At 39.5% G+C, this 26,048-nt stretch overlaps 1 protein-coding gene and 1 long non-coding RNA gene across 10 annotated transcripts in view; one reads left to right on the top strand and one right to left on the bottom strand.

The window, feature by feature from the left end:
• The window catches only part of CUNH12orf56 (chromosome unknown C12orf56 homolog), a 119,792-nt gene that overhangs the window by 88,439 nt on the left and 5,305 nt on the right, over nt 1-26,048 (bottom strand). For all 9 annotated transcript variants that reach the window (XM_040491520.1, XM_040491519.1, XM_040491518.1 and 6 more), the window contains exon 2: nt 4,306-4,486. In XM_040491520.1, the coding sequence (XP_040347454.1) occupies nt 4,306-4,486 (181 nt within the window). The remainder of the gene's footprint in view (nt 1-4,305; nt 4,487-26,048) is intronic.
• The window catches only part of LOC121040826 (uncharacterized), a 90,118-nt gene that overhangs the window by 63,401 nt on the left and 669 nt on the right, over nt 1-26,048 (top strand). The window contains exon 5 of the long non-coding RNA XR_005795464.1: nt 22,846-23,149. This is a non-coding gene — a long non-coding RNA (uncharacterized LOC121040826). The remainder of the gene's footprint in view (nt 1-22,845; nt 23,150-26,048) is intronic.

The raw sequence follows: 26,048 nt of genomic DNA, 5'->3' as shown, positions 1-26,048 counted from the left end.
CAGGGGAGGGGCAGAGAGAAGGAGAGAAAGAATCCCAAGCGGACTCTGCACCATCAGTGCAGAGCCCAGTGCAGGGCTTGAACTCACAAACTGAGATCATGACCTGAGCCGAGATCAAGTCAGACGATTAACTGACTGAGCCACCCAGCCACCCCTGAGGAATATTTTTTAGAAAGGATGCTACAAAAAAAAAAAAAACAAAAAAACAAAAAAACAAAAAAAAAAAAAACCCACACATAAAAAAAACCACAACAGTGCTTTCTTACCTGCAAGATGTCCAGTTATATTTATCAAAACCCTATTCCTATGAGGAAGACTGCCAAGCCTACGTAAAAACTATCCACTAAGCCTGAGAGACTCACCAATGCCTTGTCGCTTTAGTTTTTCCCATCTCGTCTGTTTTAGAAAATATATAGGTTTTCGGTATAAAACAAAATCTCATATATTTATATAAAACCTAGGTTCAGTTTATGTTTCATCAAATTATTATGTTTCATTCTGGTTTGAGGATTAGTCTACTTCATGCTATGCCAGTGTTTCAAAATATACCCTAAAGCCATTAAGGTCTTTTCTACGCTTTTAGAACCGCAGTGACCATTTCTATAGCTACTAGCCACCTGTGGCTATTAAAATTAAAATTAAATTGAAATTCAGTTAGCACTACTCACATCTCAAGTGCTCAGTGGCTCAGGTGGCTCTTGGCTACTGTATTAGACATAATTCTACATACAGAACATCTCCATCATTGCAGAAAGTTCTACTGGATAGTGCTGTTCAAGAATGTACCTGAAACTAAAGGGCTAATAACCCAATTCATTCTAGAGCTTTAGCAGCTAGTGAGTGCCCCACTGTTGCTCTGCTCCCATCAGCATTGTTCATTTAGAGTTAAACAACCATCCTCTTTGAGCTACACATAAAAAGTACAATTTAAAGTGCTACCTATGACCCATGTAAGGACGCATAGAGAAAAGCCTCTTTTTCTATATATCTCCAGGAAAGTAGGGCCTAATTAGGAATCCTGTTGCAAATGCAATGAATAAACTAAGTATCTTTACTACAAATGATTTGCACTTTTGAGTTTCCTTTGTTAAGATAATCCAGTTGCTTTGAGTGCAAGCTCCTTTGCCACATGACACAAATATTCCCTAGGCTTTCGCCCTAGAGGTTTGGAGTAAGTTCTAATAATTATCTTTATTCAGATGCTCAGTAGTTAATGTGTGCTACTTCTCTAGCCATGATATCATCATGATTAACACTAATGGCTACAGTAATGACTGTTTTCAAGTAGATGGTCAGACAGGTTTGAGCCTCTCTCTTGCTTCAGGACCACATATTACAGACTTTCTGGGAGGTGAATCATGAGGGTCCTGGGTATATAGTCATACCCAACCCAGGGAACAAGCAGCTTGGCAGAGAACAGGGATCAGAGCACATTGCTGTTGGCATGCTGGAAGGGGGGACGTTTTTTATTCTTATCTAAGGTGTGCTGTGTATGACTCCTTGTGACAGTGGCGGTTTTGTGTTTTCAAAACTCATTGTATAAAGTGTTAGATGGAACCTTTAGAGAATAAAGTAAGGAAGGGGGAGTGGGGGAAAGTTATAAGTTTATGAACCAGCCATGCACATGAACACAAGCTAAGTTTTTAAAAAAGTTTTCACTGCTTTTAACATCATTTGCAAAGTTACTAAGAACTTAAATTTTATAAAACTTTTACCTGTCATCAGCTTCTTTAATGTGTGTTTTTATCTTCTTATACATGTTGGGGGAAAAAAATCCAAGAATAATTATGCTCGTGGACAAGGATAAATATGCATTTAAGGCAACAACGCCAGTTAGGTTCCCTAATTAGTGTGACAAGAGACCTGGTGAGCAACCAGGGATATAATAAGACTAATTACAACTCCTACAAATAGTTGCCATGCCATAGAGTGTCAGTGTGGAAAGGTGCTTATCCATGAGAGTGTACAAACACTGGACAGTTTTCTCACACTTTGTAGTTATTCAATACTCTAAGAATTCTGAGTCTGACTTGGAGTGAAGTCTAGTGAGGAATGAATTGGCTGGTGTGGGCTGGTCTGGCTACTCTGGCTAGAGGCCAGAAGTGGAAGGACTTATCCAGGAGCCCTGTCAGACTTCCTTCTGCCCCTCTTCTCTGCTAAGGATGCCATCTTAACAGCTGACTGCTTTCCTGCTGTGTGCCCTGCCTTGCCCACATCATTTCATGTAATACAACAACCCTGTGAAGCTAGTGATAGAGACCAGGAAACTGGAGCTCACAAAGGTTGTAACTTGTAGACGGTCACACAGCTGGGAAAGGTGGGAGCCAGGATTCAAATGTGGGTTTGGCCTGTCCAAAGCCCATCCTCCTCTTCTCTGCTTTTTACCAACTCCCAATTATGGGGATTGATAGCTTAAAGGGCTCCTTTAGGTACATACACATTTCATATACATATATAAAATAAGACCATGAAATAAGCAGTGTAATGCTGAACTATATGTTCTATTTTCATCTATTCATCCTTAGGTTTTTAAAACATATTCATCAGAAACATTAACATAAAGCCCAAAATGTGAAGCATAAAAGCAAGTAAGCTCTAGTTGAGCTGGATGAGCACCAGGAGCCCTGACTCCTCACCCTCCCCTTCTCTCTCCATCCCACTGAATTTTCTAGATCTCCTTGGGCACAGTGGGGAAATCATCTGCATCAGATGCTGAGCTCCCTGAAAACAAAATTAAAGATGGCCTTTCATCTGTCTGTCTAGGTGTGAAGCATACATAGTTCTTGGGTGAAAAGGTTCCCAACAAATACTTCTGAATGAAGACGGAATGCTGTTAATAACCATAATAAACCATATTTTTCAGGGTAGGACCCTGTGGCTTCCCTTGCTTGTGGGAGCCAAGATTCAAAGAGATGACCATCAGGAGTTTTCCTAAAGCCAGGTTCACAATATTTCTGGTTACTTTCTACATATCTTCATGTATGGCAAGCTTTGCCCAGGCACTATGCTGCCAAGAATGGATGGTTCAGCTCACTAATCATCATGGAGTTGCAAAGCAAAACCACAGTGAGGGGCACCTGGGTGGCTCAGCTGGTTCAGCATCTGACGCCTGCTCAGGTCATGAGCCCTCATTGGGCTTTGCGCGGACAGCGCAGAGCCTGCTTCAGATTCTCTGTCTCCCCCTCTCTCTGCCCCTCCCTGACCATCTCTCTCTCTGTCTCTCTTTCTCAAAGACAAATTTAAACAAAACAAAACAAAACAAAAAAAACCCCACAAGATACCACCTCACAACTGTTAGGATAGTTAACCTCAAAAAGTCAAAAGATAACAAGTATTGATGAGGATGTAGAGAAAAGGGAACATTTGTGCACTGTTGGTGAGAATGTAAATTTGTGCGGCCACTGTGGAAAACAGTACGGAGGTTCTTCAAAAACCTAAAATAGGACTACCATATGATCCAGCATTCCCACTGTTGGGTTTATATCCGAAGCAAATAAAGTCATTATCTCAGATACTTGTACTCTCATATTCATAGCAGCATTATTTACAGCAACCAAGACATGGAAGTAACCTAAGTGTCCAGGAATACATGAATGGATACATAAAATTGGGAGGGGGGGTGGAGCAGACATCCTTACACACACATTTAGACTTTAAAAAAAGAAAAAAAAATCCTGGGGTGCCTGGCTGGCTCAGTCAGTAGAGCATCTGATTCTTGATATTGGGGTCATGAGTTTGAGCCACATGTTGGGTGTAGAGAGTACTTAAGAAATAAATAAATTAAATAAAATATAAAAACCAGGAAATCCTGCCATTTGAGACAACATGGGTGAACCTGGAGGACATCATGCTAAGTGAAATAAACCAGCACAAAAAGACAAACTCATAGTAACAGGTAGTAAGACAGTAGTTACCAGGGGCTGGGAGTTAGGGAAAAAAGGTAGATGTTAGTCAAAAGATGGATGTTCATTATAAAATAAATAAGTTCTGGAGACCAAAATGCACAACATGGTGAACAAAGTTAACAATAATATGGTGTATACTTGAAATTTGCAAAGGAAATAGATCTCAAATGTGTTCTCACCACACACGTACAAAATGACAACTATGAGAGATGATTAGCCTGATTGTGGTAATCATTTCAAATGTACTCATATATCAAAACATCACATTAGACACCTTATATATAATTGTAATTTGTCAATCATACCTCAGTAAAGCTGGGGTGGAAAAAATGAACATTCTTTTTTGTCTCATAATGAAATACATCTTTTCTTGTGTCACTTTAAGAAATATATTACATACCTTTTTTGTTGTTAGAAGCGGCAATTAAATGGAAATGAGATGGATGAAATGGAAATGAGAATTTCTTGACACCTTTTGATTTTTCACACTCTTTTTTCAAAACAGTTGAAGAATAGATGATACGAATATGTTGGTTGGTTTCTCTGTCTGGTGGACTCAGAAATTGTGGGTAATCATCAATCTGGAAAAAAAAAATTGAACTGACTGAGGACAAATACAACTTTATCCTGTGATAATAAATCCCCTATGGGGCGCCTGGGTGGCGCAGTCGGTTAAGCGTCCGACTTCAGCCAGGTCACGATCTCGCGGTCCGTGAGTTCGAGCCCCGCGTCAGGCTCTGGGCTGATGGCTCAGAGCCTGGAGCCTGTTTCCGATTCTGTGTCTCCCTCTCTCTCTGCCCCTCCCCTGTTCATGCTCTGTCTCTCTCTGTCCCAAAAAAAATAAATAAACGTTGAAAAAAAAATTTTTTTTTTTAAATAAATCCCCTAAAGCTTAGGGCAAATTTAAACTCCATTCTTTCTTTCTTTTTTTTTTTTTTTTTTTTTTCCCTCCTGGAATATCTTTTCTCTTGGTCAGGTTTCTCAATTCTTCCCCTATTTGTTTTAGTCTTTACTAAAAATGTGCTCAGCAGCAGAACTGAAGTAACTATTTACACTATAGGATTGCGAAATAAATAGAAACTGTGTTTTTGTGTGTTAAAATATATCCCTCCCCATTTTCATTTTTAAAATAGATTTTTTAAAAGATCTTAAGAATGTAAAATTAATGGGTTTAACCTAGGATTTTTCTATGTAGTACCCAATGTCCATTTGTGGGGAACAGTGTACAAAGATTCTGGGAATACAAACATCTAAGTGTGAATTATTGGAAGTTGCCTGCTCCTAAATAGCTTTCTCTTCTCTCCAAAGTACTCCATTTTCTATTCTTTTTAAAGATATTCTATTCTTGGTTAAAAAGTTCTCAATAAATACTTAGGATTTTTAGATCATCTCTACTTCCCTTTTTATGACAGGTAGGCAGCAATAGCATCTAACTGAGAAGCTAAGCATAGAGCCAGAGAATCACCAGAGGCATATTTAAAACCTTTAATCCAAGCATCAGGGGGAATACCTCTATAGACTTTTTTTTTATTATTTTTTTTAATGTTTATTTATTTTTCAGAGAGAGAGACAGAGACAGAGCATGAGTAGGGAAGGGGCAGAGAGACAGAGACACAGAATCCAAAGCAGGATCCAGGCTCTGAGCTGTAAGCACAGAGCCTGATGAGAGGCCCAAACTCGTGAACTGCAAGATCATGACCTGAGCTGAAGTCTAACACTTCATGGACTGAGCCACTGAGGCGCCCCTCCTCTATAGACGTTTCACAAGCACTTACAATTTGTATAAAAATGTTTCCTGTGATCATTCAATTTCATCATTCTCTTTTCACAAATATAGGAAGGAAATATCAAATAATGGCAATAATTTAAAAATCTAATTCAGAGGAATTAAAGATAGGAAGATAAATTAATGAAAAGCTATCAAGATCTACTCGAATTTAACTTTTGAAATTATTTTCAAATATATAGAGTAATTCAAACCAAGGTAACGAAGCATAGTCCAATAGAGGTGTTCAAAGGATGTGCTTTTATTAATAATAAAAGTTTATATAATTAGTGGGATGCCTGGCTGGCTCAATAGGTTAAGCGTATTACTCTTGATTTTTGGCTCAGGTCATGGTGAGCTCAAGCCCCTTGTCAGGCTCTGCACTGACAATGTAGAACCTGCTTGGGATTCTCTCTCCCTCTCTCTCTGCCCCTACTTCCCTCCCACTCTCTCTCTCTCTCTCTCTCAAAAATTTTTTAAGTTTATAATTAGTAAAGGATCCTCTTCTGAGCAATATTTTTCAGAAACACCTTAAGCTATTTGAGACCTTCAAAGATATGTTTATAATGTTAGAATCCTGGGGCGCCTGAGTGGCTCAATCAGTTAAGCATTTGCCTCTGGCTCAGGTTATGATCTCACAATTCATGGGTTCGAGCCCTGTACTGGGCTCTGTGCTGAAAGCTCAGAGCCTGGAACCTGCTTCAGATTCTGTGTCCCTGTCTCTCTCTGCCTCTCCCCCACTTGTGCTCTGTCTCTGTCTCTCTTTTTTTTTTAATTTTTTTTTTTAACGTTTATTTATTTTTGAGACAGAGAGAGACAGAGCATGAACGGGGGAGGGTCAGAGAGAGAGGGGGACGCAGAATCTGAAACAGGCTCCAGGCTCTGAGCAGTCAGCACAGAGCCTGACGCGGGGCTCGAACCCACATACCGCGAGATCGTGACCTGAGCTGAAGTCGGATGCTTAACCGACTGAGCCACCCAGGCGCCCCTCTGTCTCTCAAAAATAAATAAAAATTAAAAAAAATTTTTTTAATTAGAATCCTATTACACATATGGCTAAGATTTTGTTTTGTGTAACTCTGTATTATATTTGTCTCTTGCCTTTGCCAGGAAAAACTATGAGAGGCTTTGAAATGGGCAAAAAAGATGATCTAGCTGTTCTCCATCATTTATTGTCTTTGAGCTGTTTTAAAACACTGTAAATTGTAGCAGTGCCTGGCCGGCTCAGTCAGTAGAGCATGTGACTCTTAATCTTCGGGTTGGAAGTTCGAGCCCCATGTTCGGTCTAGAGGTTACTTTGAAAAAAAAAAAAAACAACAACAACACGCTAAGTGGTAGAAAACTGGTAATAGTGCAAATTATTCCAGTTCATACTGATACAAGTTGATTGTGTCCAGTAAAATGCAACTGATTACCACCCTTTGATAAAGAGAACAGTTGTTATGTATCTCAACCAGTGAAATTGTGTTTCTATGTTTACATATAGTTTCTTGTGAAATTATATGCTCTTTATCTAGGTGACTGCAATTCAGAAAAGCCTTTACCTCTGATTACATTGGTGGGTTACATTTTCCTCTTTCCAGAGGGTATTAATAAATTAATTAAACAGACTTCTGTTTTGATGACCTATAGAGATAAGCACTTATATAAGAATAAAAGTTCTATAATTCCCCCCAAAATAAGAAAATTTAACATCTAATACTTTATTTTTTTTTAAGATTTTTTTTTTTAATGTTTATTTACTTTGAGAGAGGGAGCACACACATGCAAGCACAAGCGGGGGAGGGGCAGAGAGAGAGAGAGAGAGAGAGAGAGAGAGAATCCCAAGCAGGCTCTGTGCTTTCCGTGCAGAGCTCAACTCCAGGCTCGATCTCACAGACAGGGAGATCATGTCCTGAGCCCAAATCAAGAATCGGATGCTTAACCAACCGACTGAGCCACCCAGGAGCCCCCTTTTTTTCAATTTATATTTTTTAAGATTTTAAGTAAACGTGGGGCTGGAACTCACAACACTGAGATCAAGAGCTGCACACTCTGAGGCGCCTGGGCGGCTCAGTCGGTTAAGTGTCCGACTTTTGGTTTTGGCTGAGGTCATGATCTCACAGTTCATGAGCTTGAGCCCCATGTCAGGCTCTGTGCTGACAGTATGGAGCCTGCTTGGGATTCTCTGTCTCCCTCTGTCTCAAAATAAATAAATAAACATTAAAAAAAAGAAGGACACTCATTTAACCAGGTATGGCAATCCATTTTAAGGGCCAAACGCTTGGCTGTACTTATGGAACCAGTCCTTACACGCCCTCCCAGGAAAACTAGCCCAGAGACCTGGCTTACAGGTATTAAGAAGACTACTTCCTAGCAGGACAGGCAATCAAGAAATTTTCAGGACCTCAAAATTCACACAAATTTATAGGTACTACAAGAGAAATCTGGTGGAGCTTCTTGGGCCTGATTCCCTAGCCTAGGAAAAGCAAGTAATAAAGGCTTTTAAAAGTCGAACGTGACATTCATAAAAACTTCTAGACAAAAGTTTTTGCAAAGTATTTTTAAGGAGGCCTATCTGGTAAATTAACACTCTTGCTGTACCTATGTAAATAATCAGGTCAACCTGAAGAGTCTTATTTTGTGAGTGAGTGATCTTTTCTTTGAGATTATTATGATGGGTGATGTGGGACAGATTGTCAGGGAAAACTGTGAAAGACTTTCAAATGGGGAAGGGGGATCAGTAGGTATTCAGTTTAGCTCACCTATGCAGGCTATCTATGCCTTTCATTGTCTTTGAGGTTATGGTACAATGCTGTAATTCATAGAAAACTTTTCTGTGTGTTTTTTTAAAACAAATAGAAACTTAAAATTTCTAACTGATACAGCTGTCAACTTTTGTCCTATTTTTTCCCTTTATGCTTAGAAATGTCTTCTGTACCCTGAAATCAAATACTCACCTATGTTTTATACTTTCCTTTATGGTTTTCTCTCTTACAGTTAGCTTTCCAGTCCTTCTGGAGTCTATAGAGAAGAGTGTTCCTTAAGACATACGTTGGTCTAACTGGCTGTGATTCCAAGTGTATTTAATATTAATCTGGTAATAATTAGGCTTCAAGTAGAGACTGAGTATAAATAAATATGTAATTATGTCTGCCTCAAATTGCTTATTAGAAGTTTGGGGAGGAGAAAAAGTACCTATAATAATTTGAATAATAATTCCACAGTTTATGGAACATGGCAAATATATAGTACTATATATATGAGGTAGTTATTATAAACCCCATTTTGCAGTGAGAAAACAAACATTCAGAGGATGTTAAGTGTACAAAACTGGTAAAAGGTGGAACTAGAATTACGAGATAAGGCAGTTGGTTTCCAAGGCCAATGTTATAAAAACGACTAAAATTTAAGACCACAGCCCTAACTAGTGGTCAGAGGTAGGGATTTTGTCAGGGAAAAATAAAAGTGTTTCTATTCTAAAAGCAGGACTGGAGGGGCTTCTGGCTGGCTCAGTCTGTGGAGCCAATGAATCTGGATCTCAGGGTCATCTCCATGTTGGGCATGAAGCCTACTTAAAATTTAAAAAAAATGTTTAAAAAAATTAAAATTAGGGGCACCTGGGTGGCTTGGTCAGTTAAACGTCCAACTCTTGATAATGGCTCAGATCATGATCTCTCAGTCATGAGATCCAGCCCCAAGTCGGGGCCCTGGGCTGACAATGTGGAGCCTGCATGGGCTCTCTCTCCCTCTGCCCCTCCTCCACCCACAAATGCTCGCTTGCTCTCTCTCTCTCTCTTTCTCAAAATAAATAAATAAATTTTTAAAAATATTTTTAGAAAATTTAAAAAAAAAAAAAGCAGGGCTGGAATCCAAACAGTAATCAAACAGCTGGATTCATTATTGTGTAGGAGTTTCAGTCAAATTTTGCTAATTCTTTCACTTGAGACTGAAGTAGGGCCAGATCTCTTTTTTATTTAGTTGCTATAGTCACCGAGTTTGGTTAGCTTTGTCATTCAAGAACATAATACCTGGGGCGCCTGGGTGGCCCAGTCCATTGAGCATCTGACTTAGCTCAGGTCATGATCTCATGGTTCCTTAGTTTGAGCACCCCATCAGGGTCTGTGCTGACAGCTCAGAGCCTGGAACCTGCTGTTTTTTTTTTTTTTTTTTTTCAACGTTTATTTATTTTTGGGACAGAGAGAGACAGAGCATGAACGGGCGAGGGGCAGAGAGAGAGGGAGACACAGAATCGGAAACAGGCTCCAGGCTCTGAGCCATCAGCCCAGAGCCCGACGCGGGGCTCGAACTCACGGACCGCGAGATCGTGACCTGGCTGAAGTCGGACGCTTAACCGACTGCGCCACCCAGGCGCCCCAAAATGAAAAGACTTTTAAGCAGAAGGGAGTGGGAACAAGGAAGTTCTACTTGGCAAAAATGTTAGTTATTGCAAAGTTACTTTCCTTTAGGAGATAGTAAGGGTCTACCAGGCAGATTACCCAACTAGTGCTCATCAGGAGGTTCCTGATTCACTGGTTTAAGATTCCATTTCTGGGAGAGATGAAAATGGAATTAGGTTAAGTCTCCATTTGGGGCCTGTCTTTTAACATTATAAGTACAATGAGTACATAATTTAGTTTTACCTATTTTAATTCTAAGAATCATCTACATGTTATGACAAAGACAGCTGTTTCACTGGTTTGTAAAATATTTCAGCTGGTAGCCCTAGGATCTCATAGTCCTAAAGCACAAATGTGTCACTCTGTCACCAAAGAACTAAAGGGGGGTGGGCAGTGAGGACAACATCTAGCATGATGCATGAAGGCAGTCTACAGCAACATGACTTTTAAAAAGACATTTCTGGGGCGCCTGGGTGGCGCAGTCGGTTAAGCGTCCGACTTCAGCCAGGTCACGATCTCGCAGTCCGTGAGTTCGAGCCCCGCGTCGGGCTCTGGGCTGATGGCTCGGAGCCTGGAGCCTGTTTCCGATTCTGTGTCTCCCTCTCTCTCTGCCCCTCCCCCGTTCATGCTCTGTCTCTCTCTGTCCCAAAAATAAATAAACGTTGAAAAAAAAAAAATTTAAAAATAAATAAATAAATAAATAAAAAGACATTTCTGTGCACACTGTGAGGCCTCCCACTATAAGGGAGGTGGTAAATGATTATAGTGATGACTGCCACACAGCCAAGGGGACACATCGTATTCTATAAAAGGGTGATGACATCGGATAAACGGACAGTAACGGTGAACAGTGGTAGTGCCATAATGATCTATCACTTTTCACTTGCTCCATTCTCTTATTGGTTCATCTAACAGTCACAATCTCAGTTGCAAATAAAGAGATTATAGTATAAAGTGTATATATGCATATATATATATGTATATATACTATAAAGAGATTATAGTATGACTACAATACTGTAGATAGAACAAACTCTTACAGAAACATTTAATTCAACTTGGACTTGAATTACAAGGACAACGTTAGAGTAAGGAAGGTCGTTTCTCACTCTCACTCTGTTTTTTGCATTTAAATTAAAAAAAAAAATCAGTCTTTTGTAAAGACCACAGCATGTTTGTGAAGCATGAGAGGACCACCCAGGAGCTAAGCAAGGCTAATTTACACATCCATGGGAGGTAAAAAGTTTTCTGACTAGGAGGCTTCTCCACTGTCAGGCAAGGAGACTTGGTCCAAAGAATATGCCTTCAGTGCCTGAAGGAAGAAAATAAAGCTCTTCAGTGGGACACAGTTGAACTCAATCCTATGTTAGCAATTTATTTTAGACCTAGTGTTATCTGAAAAGGAAATTTTTGCATTTACACCAGAGACGTCATTAGGAAATTCAAAGCCAGAGTTTCTATTTTGCCCCAAAGCAAGAAAAGATATAGATAGGTAGGTAGATAGGTAGGTAGATGATAGATGTCATGCTCCTACAGAACTACTTTGTTTAAAATTTTCTAACTTTAGGGGTGCCTGGCTGCTCAGTCAGTAGAACATGTGACTCTTGATCTCCAGGTCCATGAGCTTGAGCCCCATGTTGAGGTACAGTTTACTTTTATGAAAAAATTAAAATTTTCTAACTTTATGTCTTAGAAATAAGCATTAGTAGCTTATTTTAAGTAAGCTTAAATACTTTAAATAGTTTAAAATAAGCTAAGTAGTAATAATTTAAATCTTATTTGTAAACAAATATTTAGCTTATTTACGTGGGAAATAAGTTAACATTATTCACTGTATCATATAGCATTGAATTTATGTTTTTAGGACTATTTATCAAAGTTGAAAGAAGTGCTTTTACCCAGACACCTTTTAATACAGATAATAATATCTGAATATTGGGGCTCCTGGGTGGCTCAGTTGGGTGAGCGTCCGACTTTGGCTCAGGTCATGATCTTGCAGCTTGTGAGTTCAAGCCCTACGTCGGGCTCTGTGCTGACAACTCAGAGCCTGGAGCCTGCTTCAGATTCTGTCTCCCCCTTTCTCTGCCCCTTCCATGCTCATGCTCTGTCTCTCTCTGTTTCTCAATAATAAATAAATGTTAAAAAAATTTTTTTTTAAGTTTAAAAAAATATCTGAATATTTCCATGAAAATAATTTTAGAACTGCAAATCAGGAAACAGGAATTTTTTTTTTCTTTTTTTGGTTTTTTTTTTAGTTTATTTTTTTAACTTACATCCAAGTTAGCATATAGTGCAACAATGATTTCAGTAGATTCCTTAATGCCCCTTACCCATTTAGCCCATTCCCCCTCCAGTAACCCTCTGTTTGTTCTCCATATTTAAGAGTCTCTTATGTTTTGTCCCCCTCCCTGTTTTTATATTATTTTTGCTTCCCTTCCCTTATGTTCATCTGTTTTGTCTCTTAAAGTCCTCATATGAGTGAAGTCATATGATATTTGTCTTTCTCTGACTAATTTCACTTAGCATAATACCCTCTAGTTCCATCCACATAGTTGCAAATGGCAAGATTTCATTCTTTTTGATTGCCGAGTAATACTCCAGTGTGTGTGTGTGTGTGTGTGTGTGTGTGTGTGTGTGTGTGTGTGTGTAGACACACACACGACATCTTCATCCATCCATCCATTGATGGATGTTTGGGCTTTTTCAATACTTTGCTATTGTTGATAGTGCTGCTATAAACATTGGGGTGCATGTGCCCCTTGTGAAACAGCATACCTGTATCCCTTGGATAAATACCTAGTAATGCAATTGCTGGGTCTCTCTTTTTTATGTTTTTTATTTATTTTTGAGAGAGAGAGACAGAGAGAGAGACAGAGAGACAGAGCATGAACGGGGATGGGCAGAGAGAGAGGGAGACACAGAATCCAAAGCAGGCTCCAGGCTCTGAGCTGTCAGCAGAGAGCCTGATGCAGGGCTCAAACCCACGAACTGTGAGATCATGACCTGAGTTGAAGTCAGATGCTGAACTGACTGAACCACCCAGGTGCCCCAGAATAGACTTTTTTCTATGATTTGCTGACATACAAAGTCTCATATACAATTAAATCAAACTATTTACATTTATTTGATAAATCACCTCTTTTAAATACAATTGCATGAAATTACTATTGACCCAGTGCTATACTTATACTTCTCCACTAATATAAACTGTACCTTTAGCTTATCTTTTCTCATTAGAAACTGAGGTTGGCAAGTTGGAGTTATTTGTAGATGGCCTCCTAAATTCTTCCAGTCAATATTATAAAAACTCTAAGACCATTCGTAAGTTATAGCACTTTCTTTTTTATCTTTAAAAAAAAAATTTTTTTTTAGTTTATTTATTTTCAGAAAGAGAGTGAGCACATGCAGGGGAGGGGCAGAGAGAAGAGACAGAATCCCAAGCCAGCTCCACACCATTAGCACAGAGCCCGATGTAGGGCTGAAACTCATGAACCGCAAGATCACGACCTGAGCTGAGATCAAGAGCTGGACGCTTAACCAACTGAGCCACCCAGGCACCCCTTCTTCCTTTTTTTTTAATGTTTATTAATTTATTTTGAGAGACAGAATGAGAGAGAGAAAGAGCATGCAGGGAGAGGGGCAGAGAGAGGGGGAAAGAGGAAACCCAAGCAGGCTCTGCACTGTCAGCACAGAGCCTGATGCGGGGCTCGATCCCACGAACTGAGAGATCACGATCTGAGCCAAAATCAAGAGTCAGATGCATAACAGACTGCGCCACCAGGCACCCCTCTAGCACTTTCTAATGCCTGACCTGACTTTTTGTGCCCCTGAGAAAGTTTCCTACTGTATAACCACCATCACTATTACTTGGAGCCATGTGGTACTCCCAACTGTAAGATTTGGGCCTTGGGAAACATCTTTTAAAAATATCTTAGGAGATAATCAACGAGCCTTGGAATATTCTGACAGCCTGATACAAGTGTGTATTGGGTCATCCTGTATCAGTTTGAGCAGATAAATTTATTCTGACAGTGTAATCTGTAGTACACACCTAGTTTTTCTGGGGGTGAGGGTAAGTAGGTGGAAGGGGGGCTGGAGTCTGAGTAGCTGAGGTCACTCATGTAGGCTCTGCATGCGCATGTGTCCATCTGCAATACAAATTCTGTACACCAAGGCTTAGTTGAACTTGGTAGTACGATGCACATATTGCTGGGAAGATTAAGTACATCCGTAGTACTCTGATGGGAGAGGACACCTGGAAGCATGCACTAGGTTCTCCTAGATTTTATCTCATGCACCATTTTTCCCTTTGTTGAATTTAATCTGAATCTTCTCCTTATCATCAACCATTTGAATCTTGTGAGTCCTTCTGCTGAATTATCAAGCATGAAGGGCAGTCTTGGAGACCTCCTACACAGTAGGACGATCTTACCCAGCCATAAGGCCATTGGCTGAGACTACTGGTTCTGCCTCCTTTGGGCACTACCAGTTTTGCCCTTTCCCCACGCTAAGAGTCAGAGAGGGCCAGCCCACCTTCATTCTTCCCCTTCAAAGGATTCATAAGGATTCTGATCCTTGTGGCCAGATCCTCACCAGAGTAAAGATGGGGGAAGAGGAAGAATTCAGTGTTCAAACAGTGTCACATAGAATACAGTAAAGCTAACATTTATTGAGCACTTACTATGTGTTCTTTTAAGTGCTTTATACATAGGATTTCACTGAATCCTCAGAGACCTGCTCAGGGTTGCACTGCTAGTATGTGGCAGACCAGATTCAAAGTGAAACCTGTGCTCTTGACTTATACAAAATGACACACAAAGAATGAAACATGCATATGCCGAGAAACTAACTGCACTGTGGGTCAGAAAATAAGATTGTTTCTTTCTATTAGGAGGCAAAACAGTGTCACCATGACGTGGATTTTTGTATTCTCACTGTGAGACACTAAGAAGAAAGACTTTATTTACAAACATGATTCCTGTCATAACAAATGTCACACAACCCTCAAAAATTCCAAATTTCTTAATTACTGAATTGACCCATTTTGCTCAAGTGGCTCTCATTTCTTACGCATTCTGATGAATTGTCCACCTGCAGAGTTCCTATCAAAAGCCTGACATCAAAGAGGGATTAAAACATGAAAGAGAATCTCAGGTTCAGAAAGCCTGAGAAAAAATGAACTTATCATAAAATAATGTACAAAGATCAGGATTAAAATCACTTAAAAGCAAACTTCTGAGCGGAAGATACTAAAGTATCTGAAAGGAGGGGCACCTGTCTGGCTCAGTTAGGAGCATGCGACTCTTGATCTCGGGGTCATGTGTTCAAGCCCGATGTTGGGTGTGGGGATAATTTAAATAAATATTTTTTTTTAAAAGTACAGACTGAGGTCAAAAAATAAATAAATAGAAAATAAAGTGTCCCCCCAAAGCCATTAGGCAGACAGCGAACTAATTAGTATATAATATTCTAATTAAATTCTTATAGATCAATTCGTTATTTTGTGCCCTAATTTTTTTTTAAGTTTATTTAATTTGAGAGAAAGAGAGAGAATGCAGGAGGGGCAGAGAGAGAGGCAGAGGAATCCTAAGCAGGCTCTGTACTGTCAGCACAGAGCCCAGTATGGGCTCGAACCCACAAAACTGCGAGATCATGACCTGAGCCCAAATCAAGAGTTGGTCTCAGGGGCACCTGGGTGGCTCAGTTGGTTAAGTGAGTTTGAGATCCACGTTGGGCTCCAGACTGATGTGTGGAGTCTGCTTGGGATTCTCTCTCTCTCTCTCTCTCTCTCTCTCTCTCTCTCTCTCTCTCAATATCTCTTTCTCTCCCTCTCTCTCTGCCCCACCCCTACTTGTGCTGTTTCTGTCCCTCTCAAAATAAATAAATAAACTTAAAAAAAAAAAAAAGTCAGATGCTAAACTGAGCCACCCAGGTGCCCTTCTCCTGTCTAGTTTAAAAGATAATTGTATAAAGCTGTAATTATAAATCTGTGTTGATGGACACTTAATGTAGAAACTGTAATGTGTATGATAATAACAGCACAAAGGAGTGGGGAGTTGAACAGACTTGTATTTTTGTATACTATTGAAATTGATAATGATCTGAGCTACATTGTTATAAAGTAGGATGTACATTGTACATCCCCAGGGCAAACATTGATTTAAAAACTCCAAAATACATAGTATAAAAGAAGTCACAAGAGAATTCAAATTGGATTCTAGCAAATACCTATTTGACACAAAGGAAGGCAGTAATAGGGAGGAAATAGGGGGGAAAAAGACATACGAAAACAAATAGCAATAGAACAGATGTAAACCCTGCCTTATCAGTAATTATACTACTGTGAATGGATTAGACACCCCATTCGAAGTCAGGGATTGAAAGGATAGATTTTAAAAACATGATTTGACTAATGATTCACTTGTACTATAACAAGAGACTCACTTTAGAGTCAAAAACACAAATAGGTTGAAAGTAAAGGGATGGGAAAGATATACTGTGCAAACAGCAAGCAAAAGACAGCTGAAATGGTGATAGTACTCTTAGACAAAATAAGAGTGCAAACAAAAATTTTACTAGAGGGGAACCTGGCTGTCTTAGTTGTAAAACATGCAACACTGGATCTCAGGGTCGTGAGCTTGAGTCCCATGTTGGGCATGGGGTTTACTTAATAAAAACATGTATATACACACACACACACACACACACACACACACATATATATATATATGTATATATATATGTATATATATATTTAAAATATATATATTTAAGATATATATATTTAAAATATATATTTTTTAAATTGTACAAGAGACAATTTATAATGATAACAGTTCAATCCATGAAGAAGTTATGACAAATATAAGCATATATGTACCTAAGAATAGAACCCCAAAATACATGAAGCAAAAACTGAAAGAATTGAAGAGAGAAATAAACTCAACCATAACAGCTGGAAACTTCAATACCCTACCTAAAGATTAGAGCAGAAATTAGTGAAATGGTGAATAGAAAAACAATAAGGAAAATCAACCAAACCAAAAATTGATTCTTTGAAAATCAACATAACTGACAATCCTTTAACAAGATTGACCAAGAAAAAAAGAGAGAAGACTCAATCTATACCTAAAATCAGGTATAAAAGGAGATAGTATCAACCTTACAGAAATAAAAAGTATAAGGGAATCCTATGAACAACTGAATACCAACAAATTAAAATGCCTGGATAAAACAGACCAATTCCTAGAAAGACAGGAACTACCAAAACTAACTCAAGAGAAGTAGAAAATATGAGTAGACCGTTAACAGCAATATGAATAGAACTATGAGAGATTGAATTGGTAACAAAAAAACTTCCCACAAAGAAAGGTACAGTAATACATGGTCTCCTTGGTGAATTCTACCAAATGTTTAAAGAATTAACACCAATCCCTCACAAACTCTTCCAAAAAGTAGAAGAGGACCAAACACTTCCTATATTATTCTGATACCAAAACCAGACAAAGACATCATAAGAAAACTACAGACCAATAATATTTCCTGTAAATATAGATGTAAAAGTCCTCAACAAAATGCTTACAAACCAAATCCACAGAAATGTATTAAAAAAAGATTAAAAGGCACTGGAGTTGAGAGTTATAGATCTAACAGAAGACCTTAGCACAAGCATTTACCCATTCAGTTATCTCCCTTGTTCAAGAAAATTCTAAATAAAGTATCACTGAAATAAATGGTGACACTTGACTTTCATGATGTCGTTTTTCTCCCCCCTATTTAGAAAATACAGGTTTAAGAGATTATTATTATTAGAATTGCTCTAATCCCTTCATTTACCACCTGGCCTATTCCATATTCAGTAGGAAAGGTAGGGTCTTTGTTTAATTTACAAAGTTAGTAGTTTCTCTATTTAAAAAGTGATGGCAGGGGCGCCTGGGTGGCGCAGTCGGTTAAGCGTCCGACTTCAGCCAGGTCATGATCTCGCGGTCCGTGAGTTCGAGCCCCGCGTCAGGCTCTGGGCTGATGGCTCAGAGCCTGGAGCCTGTTTCCGATTCTGTGTCTCCCTCTCTCTCTGCCCCTCCCCCGTTCATTCTCTGTCTCTCTCTGTCCAAAAAATAAATAAAAAACGTTGAAAAAAAAAATTAAAAAAAAAAGTGATGGCAAACAGGAACTTTATTATGATAAGACCTGATTAAAATATGTATTCTCAAGGAAAACAGCCCCAGGAAGAAATAATCAGCAAATCCAGAGGAGACATTCTACAAAAAAAAAAAAAAAAAAAAAAAAAAAGGGCCATCTCTTCAACATGTAAAAACAAGGCAAGGAGGGGTGGTGATACTGTTAGTCTAAAAAGGGGTCCAAGAGACAGAACAACCCACACATTTGACCAGCACAAAAAGACAAAAAGATGTGACTATTGATGGGAAGTAATAGGAAATAAACAGCACCAGCTAGGAGTATTGTTGTCAAAACACTGCCCCTGGATCTTCCCCAGTTTAAAGCAACTATAGTGGATGAAGGACATGCCCAAGGATTCCAGATCCAGATTGTGGAAAATTCTCCAGAATAAGTGACCTCATTTCTCCAGCAAATAACTGACAGAAAAATGAAAGAGGAAGGAAGAACTGTCATAGATTAAAAGGGATTTAAGAGACAGATAACCAAACACAATTTGGTGGGGACCATTATTTGAATCCTAATTCAAACAAACCCACTATGGAGAGAGCCAAAGCATAAGAGACTCTTAAAAACTGAGAACAAACTGAGGGTTGATGGGGGGGTGGGAGTGAGGGGAGGGTGGGTGATGGGTATTGAGGAGGGCACCTTTTGGGATGAGCACTGGGTGTTGTATGGAAACCAATTTGACAATAAACTTCATATATTTAAAAAAAAAAAAAACACACTATAAAGAGACATTTTTTTAAGGGGTACCTGGCTGGCTCAGTCAGTTGATCTTGGGGTTGTAAATTCAAACCCCATGTTGGGTGTAAACATTACTTAAAAATAAAATCTTAAAAAAAAAAAAAGACATAAACCAGAGGAAAAGTCAAAAGGGAAAATCTGAAGGTAGACACCACGTACTGGACCACAATTTGGAGATCATTTTATTTCATGGGACATTAAGTAGTGGAAGTAAGTCCCCAAAAGAGCTAAATTGTGAGATATCTTTCAACTTCCATGGTCCTTTGATGACCTAACTTCCTCTCTGACAGCAAGCTCTAACTCTCCCGTCTCTGTCTCCAAAAACTGGAGGAAAGCAAGTAATAAATTAATTCACTCAAATTTCAATTTAATGAATTACTTGTTCCAAGAGGATTTCAGAGCAAATCTGAAGGAGGGCCAGTGGCAGGATTAAAGGTACTGATGAGATAGCCTATCAATGTATGGAGATATCTTGAATGGATTTCTCTCAAATTAAACCACATTGGCAATTACCTATGTCAGGCTGTACACAAACTTATTCCTTAGTAGAAGCTATTTTTACATTTAACATTTGGCAAATTCTTCCACTGACATAGTTAAAAAACTCACTGCAGCCTCCACCAGGTGGGTTTTTTTTTTCCCCATTATACTCTACCTGGGCTTTAGTGTATCAATCCCTAAGGACATCTAAGTAGATGAGCTTTTCTTGGGATCTATGAATATTGTTGGCAAGAATGATCCACCCACATATGCCAAAAAGAATTACCAGTTTGGAGAATTGGGCACAGCCCCATAATACTGGAGACTCCCTAGACTATTTCAGTGTTAGGCTTGAAAAATCATTGTCTCTGGGACAAGAGCCACAGCTAAGACTAAAAGGAAAAAAGCTTTCAAGGCTCGACCCTGTGAAGAGGATACGACATCCATCTGCGTCTTGCAACCAGACCTGTCCTTGAACAGCGTCAGAAACAGCAATGACACAGTGTGAGCTTTGAAGGACAACAATCTTGAATACAGAGGGGTGGTATGAGGAATGAAAAAGGTGTTTTATTTATAACTTCATCCTCTCCTTCCTGACAGCCAATGCCCAGGAGCCAGGTAATCTGCAAACTGAGGTGACCATGTTGTCTCTATTGCAAACCCTAAAAACTTCTAAAGCAATTTGGAATTTGGATGTAAATGATGAATCACTGAATTCTCCTGAAACCAATATAGCACTGTATGTTAACTACAATTTAAAAAAATTGAAGAAAGAAAGAAAGAAGGAAAGAAAGAAGGAAAAGGAAGGAATTTGGAAGCAGGAATTTGTAGAAAGTCAGTTGTTACTGTGTGCATAATGGTTCAAGAATGCTGGCTGTAAGGTCAAAAGACCTGAATTTACATTCCAGCTCCAATGTTTTCTGAATATGACCTTGTGCAAATATTTCCCCTTTGGGGCACCTGGGTGGCTCAGTCGGTTAAGCGTCCGACTTCGGCTCAGGTCATGATCTCGCGGTCCGTGAGTTCAAGCCCTGCGTCGGGCTCTGTGCTGACAGCTCAGAGCCTGGAGCCTGTTTCAGATTCTGTGTCTCCCTCTTTCTCTGACCCTCCCCTGTTCATGCTCTCTCTCCGTCTCAAAAATAAATAAACGTTAAAAAAAATTTTTAAATATATATATATATTTCCCCTTTGTCTGCCTCCATTTTATCATCCAGGGGGGAAAAAAAGACAATATCATCTTCCTCATAGAGTTAATAAGATTAAATAAGATTTAAAGTGTTTGACACAAGGCTAACACATTAGTGCATAGCCAATAGATATCTATTACAGTTAATGACCTTTGATTCTTCCTAAGAACCTCAGTAATGCAATACTGGCTAGATTCATGGCCTACTCAGCATGGTATTTGTCTCTGATGATGGCAGCAAGGGGCATTTGGGGAGAGAAGAGAATGCTCTTTTGTGTTACCTCAAATGAATAAGGCTTTATGTGAAAATATCTCTAACTTCTTTGACCACCTCTAAGAATAATACATCACTCATGAATGTATCTACATCATTTGGGGCCATATTTATATGTGCAACTGATTACTGATTTCTCTTACTTTTATTAAAATACTACTTTTAGGGACGCCTGGGTGGCTCAGTCGGTTAAGCGGCCGACTTCGGCTCAGATCACGATCTCACGGTCCGTGAGTTCGAGCCCCGCGTCGGGCTCTGTGCTGATGGCTCGGAGCCTGGAGCCTGTTTCAGATTCTGTGTCTCCCTCTCTCTGACCCTCCCCCGTTCATGCTCTGTCTCCCTCTGTCTCAAAAATAAATAAACGTTAAAAAAAAAAAATTAAAAAAAAAATACTACTTTTAAAATGCAAAGGGAGATCCCTTATTTTTTGTTTTTCAATTGAAGTAAAGGTGATAGTACTTCTTTCTTGTTTCTGAAAATTTTTGTGAACAATTCTATATTTATCTTATCCCTTCGTCTTGTTTTCAGAGTCTCGATTCAGATTTCTTCTTTCAGCTTTAATTTCAGAGAATAAACGCACCCTAAGCTTTTGGCAGTTGAGCATTTAGTTTCTAATTTATCCAGTTCAATTCATCATGGATACTTCTGAGTTGCTACTGCAAAGTGCAAAACTCAAAGATGCAAAATGTAAGATGGAGTTTCTCTTTTCAAAAAGCTTAGAGTCTTCTGGATATTCAGTGAAAACTTATTATTATTTTTTTAATGACCTGCTATGACCGAGGCAGGTATAGCTTAGAGAATCGAAGCTTAGAGAATCAAAGCATGGATGCCGCAGGCCGACTCCTAGAGTGCAAATTCTGGTTCTGCCACTTAGAGGATGACCTTGGGCAAGTTGCCTAAATTCCCTGTACTTCAGGTTCTTTATCGGTAAAGCTAGATACAATATTATGTGGGGTTGTTGTAAAGATAAAGAAGTTCCAGGGTAAGTACTTAGAACAGAGGCTGAGTGGCATATAGTAAGCACTCAATAAAATGTCAGCAATTTGAGGTAGACATTAGAGCTGTTCAAATACTCCTTTTCTCTCTTTCAGACACATGGAATGCATATATGATAGGATCACGTTTTCCTGCCCCCTTTTAAGATAGGCATGGGCCATGTGCCTGACTCTAGCTCCTAAATGTGAGAAATTACATGTGTCACTTCTGGGTAGAAGCTTAAAAGTAAGTACATAATTTTCCAAGTTAATTTCCCTCTACCTGGTGATTAAGCAAGCATATGCTGAGATGGAGTCCCTGATACTAAGATGGGTGACTAAGTGTCACATATCTTGTGACTGAAACGAAGCTAATCCACAGTGGACAAGTAACTTGGATGAGATCGACTTTATGTTGTGTTAAAGCACTAAGACCTTGGGGTTGTTTGTTAGTGCAGTTAACCTAGGCCATCCCGACCAAGACACTATCATTCTAGGCACTGGGGGTACATCAGTGAATCAAACTGACAAAATGCCCACCCTCATGAAGTTTCTCAGGACTTGAATGCAGGGGTGCTTGCCTGGCTCATTCAGTAGAACACGCAGATCTTGGTCTCAGGGTCATGAGTTCAAGCCCCACGTTTGGCATAGACCTTATATTAAAACAAACAAACCAAGAACAAGACTCGAATGCAAAATCCAAACTATTTTGTGCAAACTATTAAGAAACCAAAGGTGGCCCTCAGTTGGTTAAGTGTCCAACTCTTGATTTTGGTTCAGGTCATGATCTCACAGTTCATAAATTCGAGCCCCATGTTGGGCTCTGCTGCTTGGGATTCTCTCTCCCTCTCTCTCTCTGCCCCTCCCCTGCTCGTGCTCTCTCTCTTTCTCTCAAAATAAATCAACTTAAAAAAAAAAAAAGATGGATTAGAGTTTACCACCTCTTTCTTCCTTCCACAGTGAGACTTTTGAAAGGCTGCAAATGAATCAAAAAAAAAAAAAAAAGAGAGAAGAAAAGAAGCATCCATAATATAGTCTCATCTTCCATAACTCTTACTACCAAAGTGCACGACTCAGGTAAACAACACAGAGATCATCTCACACAAGCACAAAGGAAGCATGAAAAAAGCTGAACCTGAGCATCAGAAGACCCTCTGAGACTTTGCCCTGGCTGTTCCGCTAACTGCCTATGTGTGATGAGTTGTCAAGTCTCCAGGGTCCCTCAACACTTGGAATAAGGAAATAGGATCTTTCCCTCTGAGAGGTAAACTGTATGATGTATCTGAGCATCCATTTACTCTTCCAGTTCTTCCCATTGACAGATAGTTTTTGACCATCTTCTATGTGTCAGGCAACACAATGCACAGTGACCCAGGGATGAACAAGACAGACAAGGTCTCATGGAGCTTGCATTTACTATGGGGGATGGACAATAATAAGTCATCAAACAGATTAATCTTATAATGCCAATAATGTTAAGTGCTTTGAAACAAACAGATGTGGTAAGTGTGATGGGGAGTGGTATTTTATTTTATTTTTTTTCAACGTTTTATTTATTTTTGGGACAGAGAGAGAGAGAGAGAGCATGAACGGGGGAGGGGCAGAGAGAGAGGGAGACACAGAATCAGAAGCAGGCTCCAGGCTCTGAGCCATCAGCCCAAAGCCCGATGCGGGGCTCGAACTCACGGACCGCGAGATCATGACCTGGCCGAAGTCGGACGCTCAACCGACTGCGCCACCCAGGCGCCCCAGGGAGTGGTATTTTAGATTGAGGGGGTCATCAGAGGCATCCCTGTGGAGGTGAAACTGAATTTGGAAACATGACTGGCAAGAAGGAACCAACTCTCCGAAGATCTGGAGGAAGTGTTCCAGATAGGATGGCACGTGCAAAGTCCCTGAGGCAAGAAGGAAGAGCAAAAAGAGCTCAGGGAAGAGTTGGAGACAAGTCAGAGATAGAGGGGTCATATCATGGAGGCTTTTATAGGCAATACAAAGAAGAAGAGTGATATAACTTAATTCACACTTCATGTTTAAAAAGATCATCCCAACTGCTAGATGAAGAGGAATGAGTTTGGAGGTAATTTCAATAGTTGAGGTAAGGGACTGCACAAGTGGCAGAAGTAAAAAAGGTAAGAAAGGTCCTGGCTGGATATATTTTGGAAGAGAAGTGACAAGGATCAGAACATACTATCCCAAAATATGGCACCTTGGTACACTGAATATTTTGAGCTGAAGGAATTTGAGAAAACAGCAGATTCAGGAAACTCTCTCTGATCTTTTTCCACCCTGCTCCCTTGAAGCAGGTCATAAGACCCTCATGGGAGAGGTGCCCTCCCTGTACCCAGAGAAGGACACTGAGAGAAAGAAATCCAAACAAACAGACCTTACCAGTTTTCCCTAGGTTATTATCCTTAGTCATACCCCCTTTTTTGTGCTATCCCATTTTTTTTCTTTATCCTAATATTAAACACACACAGATTCACCTGTCTCTTCAGGTCTTTGTTACCTTTATAGAGGCTCCCATATCATGTAAAATTTATATGAAATAAATGTGTAGGCATTTCTCCTGTTAATCTGTCTTTGTCAGTTTAATTTTCAGACTCAGCCAGGGACCCTGAGAGGGTCAAGGGAAACTTTTTCCTCCTCTACACAAATCAAGAGGGTATAGTGATTGTTGGATGTAGGGAGTGAAAGAATTAAGGCTGGTAGATGATGTTATTTCCTAAAATAAGGAAAGCCAAGGAAGGAACAAATTTAGGGGTAGAGATCAGGAATTCTGTTTTTGAATACATTAAACTCGACATACCTACTGGACAGATTTTCAAGAGAATAAACAAGACAGTATATTTAAACACCTCATACAGGGGCGCCTGGGTGGCTCAGTCGGTTAAGCATCCAACTTTGGCTCAGGTCATGATTTCACAATTAGTGAGTTTGAGCCCAACGTTAGGTTCTGAGCCTAACAGCTCAGAGCCTGGAGCCTGCTTCAGATTCTGTGTCTCCCTCTCTGCCCCTCCCCCACTCACTCTCTCTCTCTCTCTCTCTCTCTCTCTCTCTCTCTCTAAATAATAAACAAAATTTTAAACACCTAATATATAATCAATGCTCAAAAAGTTATTTTCTTTCCAAATTTATTAAATCTTCTAAAGTCAAGTGCCCTAATATGAAAAGAGAAGATAATATCTATCTTACAGACTCATAGTGAACCTAACAGACTTAATATATGTGAATAAAGATTATCAATAATAACACGTATGTGGCTGTTACCTGCGCCAAGTACTGTTTTAAGTGAGTTACATTTATTTAATTTAATCCTCTCAAAAACAATCTAAGGTATCACCTCATGCCAGTCAGAGTGGCCAAAATGAACAAATCAGGAGACTATAGATGCTGGAGAGGATGTGGAGAAATGGGAACCCTCTTGCACTGTTGGTGGGAATGCAAACTGGTACAGCCGCTCTGGAAAACAGTGTGGAGGTGCCTCAAAAAATTAAAAATAGACCTACCCTATGACCCAGCAATAGCACTGCTAGGAATTTACCCAAGGGATACAGGAGTGCTGATGCAGAGGGGCACTTGTACCCCAATGTTTATAACAGCACTCTCAACAATAGCTAAATTGTGGAAAGAGCCTAAATGTCCATCAACTGACGAATGGATAAAGAAATTGTGGTTTATATACACAAGGAGTACTACGTGGCAATGAGAAAGAACGAAATATGGCCTTTTGTAGCAACATGGATGGAACTGGAGAGTGTGATGCTAAGTGAAATAAGCCATACAGAGAAAGACAGATACCATATGGTTTCACTCTTATGTGGATCCTGAGAAACTTAACAGAAACCCATGGGGGAGGGGAAGGAAAAAAAAAAAAGGTTAGAGAACCAAAGCATAAGAGACTCTTAAAAACAGAACAAACTGAGGGTTGATGGGGGGTGGGAGGGAGGGTAGGGTAGGTGATGGGTATTGAATGAGCACTGTGTGTTGTATGGAAACCAATTTGACAATAAATTTCATATATAAAAAAAAAAACAATCTAAGGAAGGCACAGAGTAGATGTTAAATAACTGGACCATGTCTATACAGGTAGACAGCAAAACCTGAATAAAAATAAAAATGTATTATTAGGGGCATCTGGGTGGCTCAGTCGGTTAAGCATCCAA

The sequence above is a fragment of the Herpailurus yagouaroundi genome, unplaced genomic scaffold (genome assembly GCF_014898765.1).
Source record: "Herpailurus yagouaroundi ecotype Mexico unplaced genomic scaffold, PumYag 182, whole genome shotgun sequence".
Taxonomy (NCBI): Eukaryota; Metazoa; Chordata; class Mammalia; order Carnivora; family Felidae; genus Herpailurus; species Herpailurus yagouaroundi.
The sequence above is the reverse complement of the archived record's forward strand: the minus strand, read 5'-3'. Positions and strand labels throughout refer to the sequence as shown.